This window comes from Chaetodon trifascialis, chromosome 1 (genome assembly GCF_039877785.1).
Source record: "Chaetodon trifascialis isolate fChaTrf1 chromosome 1, fChaTrf1.hap1, whole genome shotgun sequence".
Taxonomy (NCBI): Eukaryota; Metazoa; Chordata; class Actinopteri; order Chaetodontiformes; family Chaetodontidae; genus Chaetodon; species Chaetodon trifascialis.
Window position 1 is genome coordinate 22,911,593 of NC_092056.1, and position 18,215 is coordinate 22,929,807.

General features: G+C 41.1%; 1 protein-coding gene across 20 annotated transcripts in view; it reads left to right on the forward strand.

Annotated features, from left to right (window-relative positions):
- celf6 (CUGBP Elav-like family member 6) overlaps positions 1–16,687 on the forward strand; it is a 143,108-nt gene extending 126,421 nt beyond the window's left edge. For 16 of the 20 annotated variants that reach the window (XM_070968361.1, XM_070967842.1, XM_070967970.1 and 13 more), the window contains 2 exons: positions 2,895–3,044; positions 9,106–16,687. In XM_070968361.1, the coding sequence (XP_070824462.1) occupies positions 2,895–3,022 (128 nt within the window). In that variant the 3' untranslated portion in view covers positions 3,023–3,044; positions 9,106–16,687. Of the gene's footprint in view, positions 1–2,894; positions 3,045–6,674; positions 6,747–9,105 lie in introns of all 20 variants that reach the window. The other 4 variants (XR_011602400.1, XR_011602409.1, XR_011602415.1 and 1 more) reach the window with 1 other exon arrangement.
- The last annotated feature ends 1,528 nt before the right edge of the window (positions 16,688–18,215 follow it).

Here is an 18,215-nt window from a genome sequence, read left to right on the forward strand (position 1 = left end):
GCTACCATCCAGGCGTGTATGGCCTGGCATCTCTGCGGCACAGGTGAACTGCATTTGGGGATTTTGAGAGGAGATAATCAGGCATCACTCTTTGAGATGGAGTGTTTACAGGAAAGCTTGAAAATTTGAATATGATGAAAAGGTCACTGGAGGAGCACTCGAAGCATGGTCTTATAAAGGCTGTGTTTCTGGAGTAGGGTTTGGAGTATACTCTCGAGGGATGCATCACTGCCAATTCAGACACACGTCTGTTGAGGTTAGCAAATTTATTTGCACTTTGATCAAATGGATATGAATACACGACATGGCATGATATTAAAGAGGTTTGCAGGTGAGATGAAGAAAAGTCTAAGGGATTATTCACCTCAAAGTAATTTAAAAAATTAAAGGTGACAAGAAAGCATGAGTGACACAGGTATGAACACAGTGTGTGTGTGTGTGTGTGTGTGTGTGTGTGTGTGTGTGTGTGTGTGTGTGTGTGTGTGTTTAGTTACTAATGCTTTAATGAGTCACTGAACATTCACAAGGCAAACGTGTAAACCACATAGACGTTCACTGCTGAGGAGCTATATGGTTGTGTTTAATTTAACCTGGGACTCTATGGATACATTAGTCTTAATCCTCTGCGTTTAGTCACTCAATATTGACTTTTAAAAGTGATCAAAGCTTACCTTGTTAAGTGGAATTAGCTGGATTTAGCTTGAAAATGAATTTCAAAAGGTCTTCTGAGAGTGGAGTGACGCACGCACGCACGCGCACGCACACGCGCACGCACACGCACACACACACACACACACACACACACACACACATAAAATATGAAGCTTGCTGCTTTTTAGATATGACAGAAAAAATATACACCAAGAGATGCGATTTACCTGGAGGGCTTCTGAAAACACCATATATCTTTTTTTTCCCTTTTATTTGTTTTGCCATTTTGTTCTTTACCACTTTCAAGCTGGGGGAAAGTTGCCTGTGCATGTTTGTTTTAGCAGCACATTCATATATTTACGACGCAGAGATTCACCATCTTCAGTTAATTTAACACTTTTATCCAGCCACCATAAAGCTCTATCTTTTCTATAAAAAGAACAAGCAAACCTCTAGTCAACACCTGCAAATGTGAAATAATCATCACAATAAATAAATGAATAACAATTTATTGAAGCTGTAAATTTTGTGGTGGAGCTTCCTGTGAACATTTCTGACTACTAAGCACCTTCAGTGGATAACCTGGAGCTTGACTTACTTGTTGAAAGGGAGTTCAAGGGTAGTTAAAGCAGCGCAGGGGACGTTGCTTTTCCCAGCTTATGAGGGTATTTGAACCAGGATCTCACCTCTAGACTACGGCGTAGTGCAGAAAAGGCTTTACCAAACAGCATTAGTGCACAGCATGACTACACAGTACCTCTTTTCTTTGGGCAATGTGAGACTTATGTACTGCAGCACACTCAGCCGCTCAACCTGGCCCTCCACTTGTATTTTCCCTGCTGTCACCCAGTAACGTTTGCAACTTTGTGCGTTTTTATTAAAAATGCATAACATTACAATGTGTACACACATTCTGCTGATATGGATGGCTGCGGTGAGAGCCATACCTCAAACACTAGTAGTGTTTGGGGTATTGAGTTGCACAGCTCCACACACTCAGTGCTGCATAAAAGATATGAAATGTCAGCCAGTTACTTTGTCTTGAGAAAACAGCTAAAACTGAGAAACAATTTCAAATATCTTTATCTGCTTTTTGATTATTTTAATGTGCGTGGATTCAAGCGTGCAGTGTTTGCGCTGCACTCTGTGTCCTCCTCTTCTGTACTTTGACCCCTAGCATCCTATCACCTTGTTGGCATGTGGATGTAAATGTGAAGTATGGAGATTCGTTAAAGGCAGGCAGAGTGTGTGTGTCTGTGTGTGTGATTGGGAGGGGGATCACTGCCAACTGACAGGCCCTTCCCTGCTCAGTTTGTTTAAAGGGTTTGTAAAAGCAGCAGCCTTATCTCACCCGCACTGACAAAAGCCTGCCCTCTCCCCCCAAATTAAATTGGACCCATAGCGGTGTGATCAAATCAGCTGGCAGGCGGAAAATTCGGGCCGTCAATCACAGAGGTGTCTGATAAGAGCAGGCAAGGAGTCCCGGTGTGGAAAGCTGTGGGCTCATTCCGCCTCGACACCCAGGTGATAACTCAGAGCAGCAGGCACCTCCGTCCTGCACACCTTGCTCCTAGCTTCTCGTCACGACCCCCATGCCCTTTACTCTTTACTCAGATACATGCTCAGGCACACACATACATCACACACACACACACACACACACACACACACACACACACACACACACACACACACACACACACACACACACACACACACACACACACACACACACACACACACACACACACACACAGGGCACTGCCACTCTTGCATGGCTCAAACACTCAGGTAACATTTACACACGCCGCTTTGCTCTGAAAATCCACACACAACATAAGACTCCCCTTTTTCTCTCTAATCATTGAGCACCTTTTCATGTTTTTTTTTGGTTCTCTGTTCAAGTTAAACTCACGGTTTCTAATAGCTCTTCTTCGTTTGATTTTTAATATCTGTGTTATTAGCCTCTGTGGTATTTTATGTAATCTTTTTAATTCAAAGATTTTCAATTAATCTGCTGAAAAGAGAAAACAAAGACCTATTGTTGTGTCATTGTTGCGAGTTAAAAAGGGTCTTCTTCTCCCCTTTTTTCTTTCATCTCGCCTGTCTTTTCTCCCTCTCCCTTTCTCCCCGTCCTGTTTCACTCTCATCTCTCCCCATTCTTCTCCCCTCATGTGTTGTTCCTTTATTCCATTTTCCCATTTTTCTCTGCCCCATCTCTCCGTTCTGTGCTCTTGTCTCAGGCTTTGTGAGTTTTGATAACCCGTCCAGTGCTCAAGCCGCTATCCAGGCCATGAACGGCTTTCAGATAGGCATGAAGAGGCTGAAGGTGCAGCTAAAGCGGCCAAAGGATGCCAACCGACCTTATTGACTCCTCTGCTGTCCATACCCAGGTATAGTAACACCCATGCCATAACACACAGTGCCATGCCATGCCAGTTCTCAAACTAAACTGTCCACTTCACTTGGATTATTTAGTTCTAGTTGCTGTTGTAATGTCTGAGAGTGCACTGCCTCGAATGTCAATTTAACCTCTATGCAAAAAGACTATTCTTCAAAATTTAAATCTATGTAAGATGGATTTTTCCTTTGAGATTTTATGTCCTTTTAAAACTGTAGATTTGCAATTTGGCAAATAGACTGAACCTGAATGAATAAAACCATTAATGACTGCAAATTTTTCATCCCAAATTTGTTTTAAAAGAGGTCACTTTTTTCTAGTGTGGACTTCTATTTCCAAACAGTAGAAAACCTGCACTTTGCATAAGAAATACTCTCTGAAATTTGCATACTTATCAATATGACAGACTAATAAAACTACAAAATGCATGAATTACCTACTTTACTATTAAATGTGGTCAATGAGGGGAAGAGTTAAAATTGTAATACTGCAGTAACTATGACTTTGTCCCCATGAGCCCTGAAATTACATGAAATTTGTATTCTCCCAGGTCAGCGTGTCCTTTTTTTCTTTTCTTTTTTTAACATATTAGCTGGGAAAGTGTCAGGGAGCCAGTTTCTAGATTTCGCAGGCCCTCCTCACAGAATCAGCCTCTTGAGATTTTTGTCAGGTTGCTCTGCTCCACTGAATTGTTTTTGTTTCTTCAGGGGTTTGAAATCTAATTTGTACCTGCAGGATGCTCCAGTGCAAACTGATGACATCATCAATACCCAGCTGTGCATAATTATCCGTCTACTGAGGATGCCGTTGAGAATCGATGCGAGTTGTTAAGCTACAAATTCATAAAACCAGATAGCTGTAATTTCTCTCCTAAAATAACTCAGCATTCGATTTCTGTCAGCTGCTTAGCAGAATCTAGAGGTCCTTTCAGTTGAACATTAACTTGTAGGAAAATTCGCTGAGGGGATGCACAACAATACAGTAGATTCATAGTATAACAACTTTTACAAGACTAGTGATGAGCATGATGAGTAAATGCATGATGTTTGACAGAAAAGTTTGTGCGCACAAAAATACGCCAAAAGATGCTTAATGGAAAAGCACTCACTCACCCTACAAACAGCAGCGGCTCATATAATGGTGGAGAACAGCACCAATCCCAGTAAGCACCATTTGGTTAGTTCAAGTGATGCTTCACAATCTGTTCTCAGCCAAAACAGTCATACTCCATTTTCATATTCTGTCATTCTTTGTTTGCAAAATAGCAAAAACAGACTTTAGGGTTGTGTTAGGACTGTAATTTCGCCTTTTTTATTCTGTTCTGGACATTTTTCTCATGAGGACATTTGTTCTACATTGAGTGCATGCTTTCATGTCTCATTTAAATGAACCATAACTGGCACTGAATGTGGTTTATGGTTTTATTGTGTATAAAAGTAAATACATTGAAATGAACAACATTTCCAATGTTAATAAATAGCATTATGGGCACCTAATAAAATGCCAATGCAAAATTGACATTCATGTTGTACATTTGTTGTGTTCTTCTGGGGAATGTGTTCAGAACTATATAGAAGCATCACTTTTAAACTACACCAGAGTTTACGCATCAAAGCAAAAGAGTTCATTTAATGCTGAACATTTAAGTTACTGTATAACATACTGAAATCCAGTTTATACTTTGCGGAATCGATGTGAACTATGCCCACAATTATCTGTCGTTAGGGTTAGGGTCATTAAAATGTTTTAATGATACTGTTTTTTATGAAGTATGCACTCACAGAGCGGAGCAAACGAGATCTTGCAAACGTATGGTTACCTACTTGTGCTGATAGCATACTGTATCTGCCAGCACATATCTTCAATAACTAACACTTCCTTGTTTTGGCCCTTAAAAAGGCAGAGCTTCCATACAAACTAATAAAAAGATGCTTCACTTAAAGTGGCACCATCCTTCAATAACGACTAATTTCACAGTGTCAGGCTTCATTCAAAGAATCATCGCCCATCTGTTACAAAGTGCAGCTGCCAGTGCAAAGTAATATAGATGCATGCTCTCTTCGCCCAATTGGCGAAGCAACTTTTCATTACAATAACATAAGCCTGGATTATATTCCTCCATAAATAAAAGCATGGTAATACCATTTGTTTGTTTTAGATTTGACTCTTTAAAAGCCACAGGATGGCATTAATGGAAGGTGGTATGCAATACAAATGATAGATGCTCCCTTTATCCGTTGCCTGATAGCCTTTGGATAGAGCTGTGTGCTGCTAATTGAAGAGAGGCTTTCAAAGCAGACACCCTGCGAAAGGGTGGGGAGGAGGTGGTGGTGGTGGTGGTGGTGGTGGGTGGGGTTGATTTAGCACATCAATGAGGGACAAATGGAAAATATCAACAACAGCACTGAATGACAGGAGAGTCATTGAGATGTTCTCCAAGTACAGACATTTCCCACAACAACATTCTGTCACTTTAGCAGGAGGTGTGCGTGTGTGTGTGTGTGTGTGTGTGTGTGTGTGTGTGTGTGTGTGTGTGTGTGTGTGTGTGTGTGTGTGTTCATGTCCTCCTTCGTCTCTGGTCTGGTTCAATCCATCTCTGTGTTTTTCTTCTGTTATTACACCACTTCTGTTGTTAAGGAAACCCAATAGACCAAAACCAAGAGCAATCCCATGAAAACGGGAAAGAAAAAATACGCCAGTGGAGCTTCTGAAGGCAGCTCCTGGTTTATAGATTCTTAAAAATCATGAGGGCTCTTATATAAAAAAAAGGTATTTGAGAAATTGGACCAATCGACTTCTAATTTCTTTCTTTTCATTTGTTGCCTTGCATTGCGACAGACAGTGCATCGAGTTTTTGAGGAAAAGACTGAAAGAAGTAAAGTTCACCTGTAACTGTTTAATTTTCTCTAAATTCAACTGTAACGATGAAAAACTTCGATGAAACTTGAATGATGAATTCTCGCGCTTTCCTTGGGTGAAAACTTCAATATGTAGATAACTTCAGAGCCCACCCCCCTTTTTTTCTATAACACTGACGATTTCGCTTTGAAGTTGAATTAAAAACGCGATCAGACAGCATTCTCTTCTGCTGGTCTCAGGAGCCCTGCTACTCTCAAATTGCGTTCTGTGTCTTAAAGATAAACTTAATGCAAAAAAAAAGCTGAAGCACTCACTGTACGGCCACCCTCATAGCAAACAATGCAAGGCAAATCCAATTACTGTAGACAGGACAAGTTTCTGAAATATGCATTTCTGCCTAAGGGTTATCTTTGTGAATATAAAAACATCAATTCAACCTTTTAACCTGCAAATGTTGTCAGCCTGAGAATATTTCACCACCACACTGAGGCACAAGAGCAGGCCTTTTTTGTGCTGTGTTGAAGATTATTTGTTCTGTTATTTCTGTTTTACTTGTCAATTCTTTCTTTTTTTTTTTTTTTCCAGTTTTTATGGTAATGACCATAATAACCTCATTTGATTTGTCAGGCAGAATAAGTGAGAGAGTGTGGAACAAATATGGAAAGAGTGCTTTGAATTCTGACTTAAGGAAAAGAAAATCCCACTGTTTCTTTCCTTCTTTTGCACCCCCACCAACCTGGCAACCTGACATGGCCAATCACAGTGTGAGGTGGCCTTTCTCCGCTATAGCCACCCCCCAACCCCACACCTGTCATGGGGCCAAGTTCCCACAGCTGTAAGTTGAACCCATGGTGTCATTTTCTTTTGGATGACGTCATGTGGTGGGACTGTGACTGCGTTGCATGACGTGGCGTTGATTGATATCTCTAAACTTTATCTTTATATTCTGCCCTCCTTTTATATATACGTATATATATATATTTACTGTATTTTGTATATTGGCAGCTTGTGGAGTGCAGTAAAACAATGCCTTTCTTGGCTGGTACCTGTTGTACATAATGTAACTGACGTGCTGACTGGTTGGTTGATTATAACTGGAAGTGGCCTTTAACCCTTTGTGCTATTGTACCATGTGCCCTTGTGATGTTTTACTTTCTCTTGTGGGGTTCATGTGTATGGATGTACTGTATTTTCTTTTTCTCTATTTCTTCACATTCACATCAGTGTTTTTTTTTTCTTTTCAGCAAAATATAATTTTTTATGAAAGTCTAAATCTTTGCAAAAAGGACCTTTTTCTCCCACCCGATCGACAGCTGTTTAGTGGAGAGATGGCCAAGACGACCCTATGTTTGTGCAGCCAATTAAATCTCCACCGTTCACGCAGAGAGCACAGGCAAATGTTGACACTCCACTTCTCCCTTGATTCCATCTGCACAGGGAGTACTTTTGCAAGATTGTTTTGTTTGCCTAACATGAGAATCACTTCCCATTTATTTATTTATGAGGGTGCAAACCAATTACACCGTGATAACGGAGCTGCAGGCAGCGCTGCAGACCCACACGGCCAAAATTTGTCCACCATACAGCCATACTGTAGATATAGCAGGAGGGTGCGGAAATACAAAATAGAAATATCAGGGATGAGTTTTTGCTGCTGCCTGTTGTTCTAGTAGTAGGATTATGGCAGCAGATAAATTATGTCTTGTGTTTTTGCTGCTTGTATGGGAGATAATTGTTACTTGATCTGTAAAAAGAAAAGGCAGCAAACAGATTCACAGTGGAAAAAGGTCCTTTCTTTGCAAGTGAGTTTGTTTCTATCCCTCGAGGCCAAACCCTGATAAGAGTTAGTCGTTTTCATTGAACTCGTTCTGCCCTATTCTTTCAGAAGCCCTGCAGGCGATTCGCCCTCCCGTAGTCGATCCAATGAACTCAGGGGGGTGTCTAGCCAGGCAAGCCGGGAGGGATAAGGTCTTTCTGGCATCAACTATGCCTCTTAACTGCCAGGTGTCTTTTATGGAGCCATCGAAGTAGGTGGCGATGTGGGGGGTGGGGGGCTGGGGGGGTGGGGCAAAACAGCTTGGGAAAAAAGAAAATAAATTCTTCATCATCTGACAAAGTTGGAGGGTGAAATAGCTGTGATGTTTTGAAAGAAGCTGTTTACTTGCAAAAAAAGAGATCTATTTTAAAGCCACAGTGTGTTTCTTCTGCTCTATGGTAGATGTACGTATAGCGAGAATCACTAGCGGCTTATGAAAGAAGGCATCTGTAATCGGGACTGTTAGTGCTTCATGCTGCTAATGGCTGAGCTCGCTTTGGCACGCATAAGAAATAAGTTAGAATCTCCGCTGCCACATCTAAAAAGCAGATCTATTATGAAATGGTAACAAGCTCATTTACAGGAATGGAAAGGTAGAACAAAGAGCGTCTGGGCGCGTGTTCCCGTCCCAAAGTCAGACCCTTTCATGCTCACTCCCAGAGAGTGATTTGCTGTGATTTCACAGCCTTTCTTCTCCCACATCACAGCTCACAACATATTAGGGATGATAGGCTGTAAAGTAGATCTCTTATATCCAAAGCTGGCCAGTACGGACACATTTAGTGACAATGCAGCATTTTAAAGCAACACAAAAGCAGGGGAGAAGCCAGGGCTTTCTTTGTGTTTATTTTTTAAATGGGATTTTTCAGGTTATTTCTCGAGTATGTGCTTTTTTTCCTTCATATTGGACAACCATCAGTTTTTTCTGTCATAATCATTCGCACACAACCTTGTCTTGTTTTCTTTATGTTTCCTCCTTGGTCTTTTTGGTAGTTTGTTCATAATGAATTAACAATAAGATGAATGACAGCAGCATCTCACGCAACATTCAGCTGTATTTTTTTTCTCTGTGCAGGGAGATGTAGTCAGTTTAAATTAGGCCTTCCTTGGATTAGTGCTGTCACAGTGTAGATGTCTGTTCCATATGGTTAAAACACAAATCTCCCACCCCACCTCTAGCCCACTTATATCTGGTTTTGATTGACACACTCCTCTTTTTTTTTTCTCCTCCCGTCTGTTTCTCATGCTGTTGGCTGTGCCTGTCAGTCTGTGTGATAACCAGGAGCCAGCAACCCTGAGCATGTTTGCTGCAGCCTCACTGAATCCACTCTCCTTATTCTCCCCTCTCTTTCTCCCCCCTCCCCTCTCTCTGTCACAGGATGAAGGGCCACAACACCTTATTTCCACAAGTGCAGTAAAAGTACAAAGACTTCTTGCTCTGCTACATATCATGAAGGAAGGGTGGTCCCTTGATCCTGCTGGAAACCCGCTGAAAGATTGGGTGACTGAGTGAGGGATCCCAGAGTTTTTTTTTTTCTTTCTTTCTTTCTTTCTTTCTTTCTTCGCAAATGCCTCTTTTTTCCCTGTTTTGCTTTGGCGTCTGTGGAAGAAGATTTTTTGCAGAGACCAACTTTTTGCTGCTCTTTTTTAGACATGATGGGGAAAAAAAACCTTTATAGACTCATTATGCTCAAAGCATGCATACTGACACAGGATATAGATAAATACACATACACACAGGTAACAAACCAAACATACACATTTAAGGATGCTACACTTAAAAAAAAAAAAAAAAAAAAAAATCTACTTTGTACATGTATAAATACGTGCAAATGCCAACTCAAGTACTGAAGCAAACATGCGTGTGTGTACACACACATACACACAAACACACACACCAGCCTGCTGCCATTTTGGTTTTTGTGCCTACACAGGTGTTGTGCTCTGTGACAGGGCAAGCTCTGGATCAAAGAAGAAAACGAGAAGAAGACGAGGAGAGAAGAGGAGAATCCAGGATAATTTACATGCATCATTCCTTAGGAAATAGGGACCAAAGGACTAAACGCTTTTTAAAAGAATATAAATATATAAATATATAAATATATATTTAAAAACTCATACCTTGTAGCTGCAAGTATTACAATTTACTCGTAGTCAAAAAATCATTAAATCAATATCCAGTGGCCTACTGTAAGTACGAATAAAAGAAAATGGAATAATGTATAAAAAAAAGACATGGAATTGTAGTATAGGGGCTGATCTTTTGCTCTGGATGCTGATTTAGCACCAGGTTGTAGAATAGTAAAGTAGATTAGAAAAAAAAAATGTAGATTTGCTAATTTTTGCTGTTGTTCGAAAAAAATACTTGAAGTCGTAATGAAAAGTGGGGGAAATGAAAACATTCATCTGCCCCTGTACGCAACAAGTCTCTTCCTCTTGGATGTTAAGGTATCAGCCACTGGATATCTCGCTCATCATGACGTAAAAGTCACCGCGCTCTCTGACAGCTATGAACAGACCGTTCTGGAAGAAAAAAAAAAAAGAACGATGAGAGAAAAAAAAGACTGAACTTACTAATGTCTGTGCTGGACGGAGTGCAGACGTTTAAGGCTTCTCACTAGCCTTTGTGTTCAAGCGACAATCCACTGTAAAGACCAAGCAAAATGGACATGGTGTGTCTTTTGTTTTTTGTTTTTTTTTTCTTTTCTTCTCTTGACCTTTTATATTGCAACACGGAGTGTGAATTATGAAGCCACAAATTGTTTAAAGGAGATGGTTCCACTAAGAGAGATGGACAAATGGATGGTCACGAGGGGAACAGAGCAGGAGGAGGAGTGAGGTGACAGCTAATGAAACTGCCAGCAGAATGAACTCAGCATACAAATGAATTGGCCCTTGTGGCATCAGAATTCTGTCACAAAACAAAGTATGCCCGTTGTAAACAACCAGGACTTATATGAGCGACATGCCAAGGAAATGTGTGTCCACTGGAGCTGCTGCAATACTCCAGATTGAGAAAAATTGCCTCTTGTCCCTTGGCAGATACAAACATAAATTTCTCTGAAGACAAACTCAATTTACTGTATTGATGGCAAAGGAGTGCAGGCTTTTAGAGCTCATTTAGCTCTGTCAAATGTAATGTAAATTCCATTATTAACATGTTCCCTGACCTGCTTTCTTCATATATTATACATAGAGCCTATGGGGAAAAAGCTACTGCTTAAACAGACTATATCTAAATGAGATTTGAACAGTCACTCTTAACCATCGTTCAGCTCGCTTGCAGCCTCTCTGACGCTGACGCCAGGCAGAACACAGGAAAGCACTCCAGTACTGTCATGTCTTGATATAGAGTCCTGTAGCCTTTATTTTGACTGTTTTCGAGCTCTCCATGCGGGCTCTTCTCTAAAAGCAGATCAATATGTTTGGAATGAGTCTAGAGGGAGGAGCGATGCTGTTTCAATCAGTCTGAACACTTCCCAATTTTCTCTGTCGCACACCAGCTCACATCCGTACACCGGCCCTTTGAGCTGACAGCTGGCAGTAAGAGGCATGGTTAGGCAAGAAGGAGAGAGGGAGGTGATGAGAGGAAGTCAACAACCAAACATCAAGATCCCTGAAACCGATACTTCTAGGATGATGCCCAGTGACTTGATCCAAAAAATCAGAAGCTGTAAACAAGCTCCTGGTGACACACACTAGATATTTGCGCTATATGCTTTCAAAGAACAGGATTAAAGGGTTCAACTAGAACTGGAGTCTGGTACCTTAGGCTCCAGTCCAACCAGTTATTTTTTGCTACTGAGACTCTTCTCCTTGCCGTTACCTCTCTCTTTTTCTGGATTTCTTTAGAGAGAAAAAGGGACTAATAAAATGTGTCATCAGATTCAGCGTACCACCATTCTTCATTTAAGTAAGTAGAGGGTCTTGATTCGAGTCCTTGATATCAGCGCGCCACACGACCCCTCTCTTTCCCATGTCCACAGAGCAGCCATGCCTCTCCTGTTCAGCCGCTCTCCCCTTGGAACAGCATTTTCGAACCTGGCTAATGTCTGTGCTCGCTACCCTTCAATTATCTCCCACACCGTATTAGACATGCTATTTCACCTTTCCCTCTAATCACACTGTAATCACCAGCCTCTATACATTAGCAGCAACCAAGTGAAAAATCACCGGGATAATCACTTGGACCAAATGACGGGAGAGATGGTCCCCTGCATGCACATGGATGACAGAAGGAAGATTAGAGAGAATTATGTTTGTGCCTACTCCCTGGCAAGGCTGCCGACAGCTGACCTGGCACCAATAATACTGCCAAATTTTCCCGGAGTGGCAATGGAGGATGTGGGATAAAACCTTCCGTATCATAGCAAGGTGTTAATATTGCAAAGTAGATTGGTGTTACCAAAAATGACAAGAGAAAGACGGACAATAAAATTTCTGAAACCCTTTTTTTTTTTTTTTCTTTTCAGCACAAACGTTACAACAATAGTTGCTTAAAAGTGGGTCGAAACTAACAACTTTGCTGGAAATCCTCAATTCTGTAGAAGCAGCTGCTGTGGCAACTGTGTTATTGTGCTTCTTCTTTCAGCATGTAATTGTGTCTCAACGATCTCTACAGAGGCTGCAGTTTTTTACAAAATAACTTGCTCTGTACTTCTTTCCTTTTCTTGCTTGTCTCCCTGCTGGGACACCTGCAAAGCACAGTATTGTTCAAAGCTGAAAGAATATTTGTGAAGCACAGTAGTTCTTCAGACTCAAAATGATGCCCATCAAAATGACATTTGAAAAAAAAAAAAGAAAAAGAAAAAGAAATTGCTTTCAAATACATGCAGGGTAAAGCCGAGCCCTCCTTCCTCAGCCCCTGATCGGGCATTAGCAGGAGAAGCAGGAAGCTACATGAATTGTAGTGATGTGAAGTAGGTCAAAACAAAGCCATGTTCTGAAAACGTTTGTGCTCATTATTCATGTGAAGCTGAACTAATCGATGGGAAGTCTAATGTACCATGAGCAATGAAATTTCCTGTGCTTGTCTTGGCCATCTTTAGAATACCTTCTGCAAGTGATGCTCTGTCAGGCTGAACATGAACCTAGCATGCCTGCTCCACTGATCTTCTCTGTCTTGTACCAGATGCTGTACTAGTTCCTACTGCTAATGGCAGGTTGAGTCCCCAGTGAGCCAAAACCCAGCCTAGCCTAGTATCCTGCTGTCTGCTTGGCTAACAGTGCAGTGTTCATGTAGCATCTCTGCTATGCCAGGGCTAAATTAGGCAATGTGAAATCAACACTTAACAAGGGTGCTTTTAGTACTTTTACACCCGGGGAGGATGCGACTGAAGTGACGCGCATTAAAAACAGAAATAGCTATGAAACATGTTCCGGAACTACCAAAACAAGAAGAGATTGTTTTTTGTTCTTTCCATTGCCCATTTATTGACAAGAGTCTCCTCTTGCCCTGCTCCCAGCCTCAGTCTGCTCTGGTTTTTACTTTAGTGCAGGCCGTGTTTCACCTCTAAGAGCAATGACAAATGTCAACCCAGCAGGCACTGGCCAAGCTGTTGCCAAAATGCTATCTGATATTTGTCCTCTAATTTACAAAGAGAAAATGTAACTTGGCATTTTAGCCAAAAGGAATTAGTTTGAATCTAATTAATTATGAGAATATAATATTTGGCATGCCAGGCAAAAACCTACAAGGACATGTCAAAATGATGTCCATATCGCCACAAGCATAAAGCTTCTCTTCTCTGTGGCCATGCTGTCTTTATTTAGCATCTCAGAATCAGTGGTTTAACACAAGTACAGCCAGTTGTATGACAGTGAGAATTTAAGCAACTTGCTTTGCTGCCACCAATGGAAGTACCCACTTTGACTTGTATCAATACATGAAACACTGAGGGGTATATAGTGTACATAGCATACTCAAACACCATGCTTACCACTACACCACTGCTCACAAAGTCAGGCCTCTAGAGGAACATGTATCTTTCAAGGCCCAAACCAATGGCAGGGCCAAGCAGAGGAGTGCTAGAGCATGTCTACGAGTCTCCAACCCCCTGGGTGCATAACACTCACCCTAAAATAGCAGTGATTGTCAAGGAAAGGAAGTGAAATGTAATTGACTGAAAGTGGAGAGATAATTAAAGGAACCTGTTGGACAGGAGGGAAGAAATTAATGCCTCTCATTTAATAGCTGCTTTGGGAGAGAGCTTTTCCGTCATCTCTCTTTTGCGCAGAAAGGGTTTTGCCGTGGAAATGGGATTTTTGTATGGAAAAAGGTGGAGGTGGAAATAGGCACTGGGTGGTGGGGGTGCTGTGTGCTAAACTGAAACTCCACAAAATCACTCCCAATACTCAGGGCATCAGGCGCTATGATGTCATGATTAGTGGAGAGGTTCAGAGCCTTGCCTTACCCCTGATCCTGAGGGTTGGTCGAGCAGAATCACAAACATGAGGTCAGATCGCATCCCATCGCGGGGGAGTGCTGTGCCAGCACAAGGGCTGATGAAGCACCTAAATTGTGCTTTGGATTTATACTATCATCATCCAGTTCCAAGAGTAACAAACAGACAAAAAAAAAAGATGCCATCGTCCACCTAACAACGCACAGTGAATTGCTGGAGGTGTGCAATTATGTTTAACAAGACGGCTGACAGTAATGAAGACAAAGACTTTTTTTTATTCCTTAATGTAAATAGCCTATGAAATACAAAAACAAAAGAAGGTTGTATAGCAGCTCGTGTTAAGAAGCCCAACTCTGTGGGACAATGATGTCACTATAAAATGTATCCACAGCAGTGCAGGGATCGAGAAGAGTTTTAGTCCTTTTAAGCCCCTTAAGTTTGGGCTCTGAACATGCATCCTACAACCCTAAGCATTGGACCAAGGCTTAGAGAGTATTTGACTTAGTGTCAAACCTAAGCCACGGCCCCGAAGTGATCCGTTAATTAAGATTCTGTGTACACCGACATGTCATGATTTTTCTGACAGAAGAAAGATCGCCTGTGCGGTAATTGGATTAGTCCAATTGGGGCTGATGAACAGATATGACAGTGACAGTGGAGTTCATCCATCTGCATGCTTACCGCCTGACAGTGCGACAAAAAAAAAGAAAAAAGAAAAAAAGAAAGAAAAAAAAGAAAAAAAAAAGCATTTGCCACCATGACGCTTTCAAATTCTTGGAAGTAAAAGTTTGGCCGTCACAACATTTAAGGACGTTCGTTTTGCAAAATGAAACTCCAGGTAACAGTTTATTTAACATGTACATAAATCATCCTTTAACATACACAGTCCAACCCACATTTGAGATTGGAGGATGTGGACAAACATGAGAGCAATTATTGTAGAACCCAGCAGAACCCCCTGCCTGCTTGACCCAATCTGCCGATGCTCTCCTGACCACACAGCTGCGTTACTCCTGTACATACAATATAGCTTATTTTTCAATTCTGTTGAACCTTCTTTATAGGCCGTATGATAGATCATGCTCAAACGTTTAAAAAAATTAAAAGAATAGTTAATATATTTCAGTGAAACTAAGAGAAGGAACCTATGAAATAATTTATCAAAAACAGAAGATAAAATGATGTTATTTCTTGTATAGTGAAGCACTGATGTTCACAAATGGGATTTTCTACTCATGTTAGTAAATGGTCCTTTATTTTCTCTCTTTTGTTTAGTTATTATCTGCTGAAGCTGGGATAGACCCATTGTCATGAGGTTTATTCGTATATGCTTTGATCATTTTTCCTTATTTTTTTGGCTGCACAATCCCTGTATGAAATCCCTGGTGGATTGGCGAGTTCAAAGAGATTTTGCTCACTGAAAGCTCTTAAATCAATACAAGAATTAACAAACTGCACTGTAAAAGGATGATTGATGGTACTGGTCATTGCACAACTGAGTTAAAATGAATCAGCATTGCATGTTCAAAAAGAATCTCATTTGAGGCCTTTTGTTGTTTTGAGAAAAAAAAAGGAAAAAAAAAAATCAAGCTTTTCAGTCAGATTGGTTTTGATACGTATGCTGTCATATCTCATTGTCTCCAAGCCATGAATGGTTTCCTGTAATGTTCTTGTCTCTCTCTATCACAGTGTATTTCTTTTTTGTTTTTTTAGTTTTGTTGTTTTGCTCTTTGTGTTGTTGTAATCATTGACATATCTCTGATTTTCATCTTCTCTGCTCTTAACGATGGGAAGTTTCTTCCACAGTTTGTTATCTAATGTGACTCCATCCACTGACGACTTGTACCAACAGCAGAGAGTGTCACATTGCTTTCCTCCCGTCAGGTTTGTTAATGTGAGGAGGGAGTTCTGCCTTAAACCCAGCCTGTTCTCTCTGACAGTACTACCTGTGAACAGTGGTCAGACACACTACACTCTGGGGATGCCAAATGTTCTATCTTCAAAGGTCAAAAATCTGTTGTAAAGACAAACACTTTGCCAGAGTCAGTTTTGCCTCAAGCCCATTCTGACACAAATATGGATGTGGTCATCCACCTCCATTTCCATTGGTTACATGGACCAAAATGTAAACAAACTCAGCTAACTGAGCCGTTTGCTCCAATCAAGCATTCAGTGAGAGCCTTTAAAGAATTCACATTTAGTCACAGGTAATTTTGCACCATGGATCTTCGTATCATGAATCATTACATTCCCAGCTTCACTATCTAATTTCATCCTCTTCACTTTTACTCATGCAAAATTCATTTATCATAATATATTTGGGTATTTCTAATCACAACAAATGGAATAATCATTTCTTTTGTTATTGGACTTGAACAAACTGATTTACTGTTTTCTTTTTGTTCGAAACAGAGATGTAATTTGAATAAGCGTTGGCTCGGGTCCGTTTCCCTGATTCGAGGTGATATCTCCCATAGTGCTCCTGAACTCTGTAGTTCTCTAGTTCATTATATTCTGCTTAGACTAAAATAAAGCACAGTCCTGTAGAAGATTGAGGCTGCTTTGTCCTTTTTATCTATTCACAGAGCTTGATTAAATAATTCCTGAAGGTTTGGATCTATCATGGTGCGCAAGCATGACCCCGTTTGCAAAGATGTGAAGTGTTCGGTGTCCTCTTGTCACTTGGATTGTGGAGAGAATGCATTTAGGACATGTCATTGTATTAATTGAGCTAACAGCGCTAACCATATCCGAATACCAAATTAGATGAGACGGTTAGTAGAAAATCGTTTAAAAAGGGCGAATAATGCATAATAAATGGAAGGGAGATTGGAAGAGGGAGGGGAATAAATTGTGAATTGATTAAAGGGAAATGGATATTCAGCTCTTGTCTCGTGGAGGTGTTACAGTGGAAACAAAATCAGGTGCAGTGGCTGCTGCTGGTTACCGTCTGTGAATAAGAAGCAGGAGGTCAATCGATTAATCAGAGGTTTTCCTCATGCTGCATTTTATCGACAGAGACGTTAAGGTAAGGAGGGTCAGGTCACATTGAAGCCTATAGTCAGTGTCCTTTTTATGGCCCTGAGACTCGTCCTCCCTCATTAACCCTCAGTGTCAGTCAGAAGTCACCAGATGCCTCAAAGTCTATTACAGTAGGAGGAAAAGCCCATATAACATTGTGTCCCACAATTAACCTGAACCCCCTGTGCACAACCGGTGAGATAATTCAACCTGTTTCTTCAACTTCATTTCAACATGGTTCAACAATTTCCAGCAGCCACAACTGTCCATCACGACGGAGGGAAAACATCAAAATCTTCTGACAGCAACTGTTCCCAGAATAGAGCATGACACCCCAGGGAACATCAATGACCAAACCATCCCAAGACACCAAACATCACTCCTTGTTTATGGGCCTCTCTGCTGCGTCCGTGTAGCAGCATTGGTGTGGAAACAGATTTATGGTTGCTAAATTTGTAGGTGATAAAAAGGCAAACAGTGGCCAGTTGGGGCACTAACTCTTGGCTATTCACATGTTGACTCCCGTCCAGAGTCTCAGGGGACCCTTTCTCATTGTGCGGCAGACACTCCATGATTCCACATGACAAACTGGATTGTTCCTCGAGTGAGTCCTGCTGAATTATTTTGGTCCTTTCGATTGCATCTCCTACCCCTGAGATTTTCCTCTACTGTTGCCTTTGAGCCATAAGCCTCGACAGCCACTGTTGTCGATACTCAATCTGTTCTGTAACCCCTAAAGCTAATGAAATGTGCTAACAGGGGTTTGTTTGTTTGTCTCCAGGAGGGGGGCCAAGGGAAAGAAAATGGAACAACCAGACTCTTTTGACAGTTCCATTTTTTCCAATGTTTTGGAGTGAGGGATAATCATGAAGTATGGATTGGATAGGGGAAAGTTATTACATTTTGTTGTCTTTATCCTTGTTTGAGTTGTAAGAAAAAAAAGGTCAGATTGTTCCAAACATGGTTCTTTGCAGTTCCCGGGTTTATCCTCAATTCCGCCTACCCTACTCAGTGTAGGAAAGGAAAAATCGTTTTTCTCACTTCTCTCAACCTTGTATCTCTC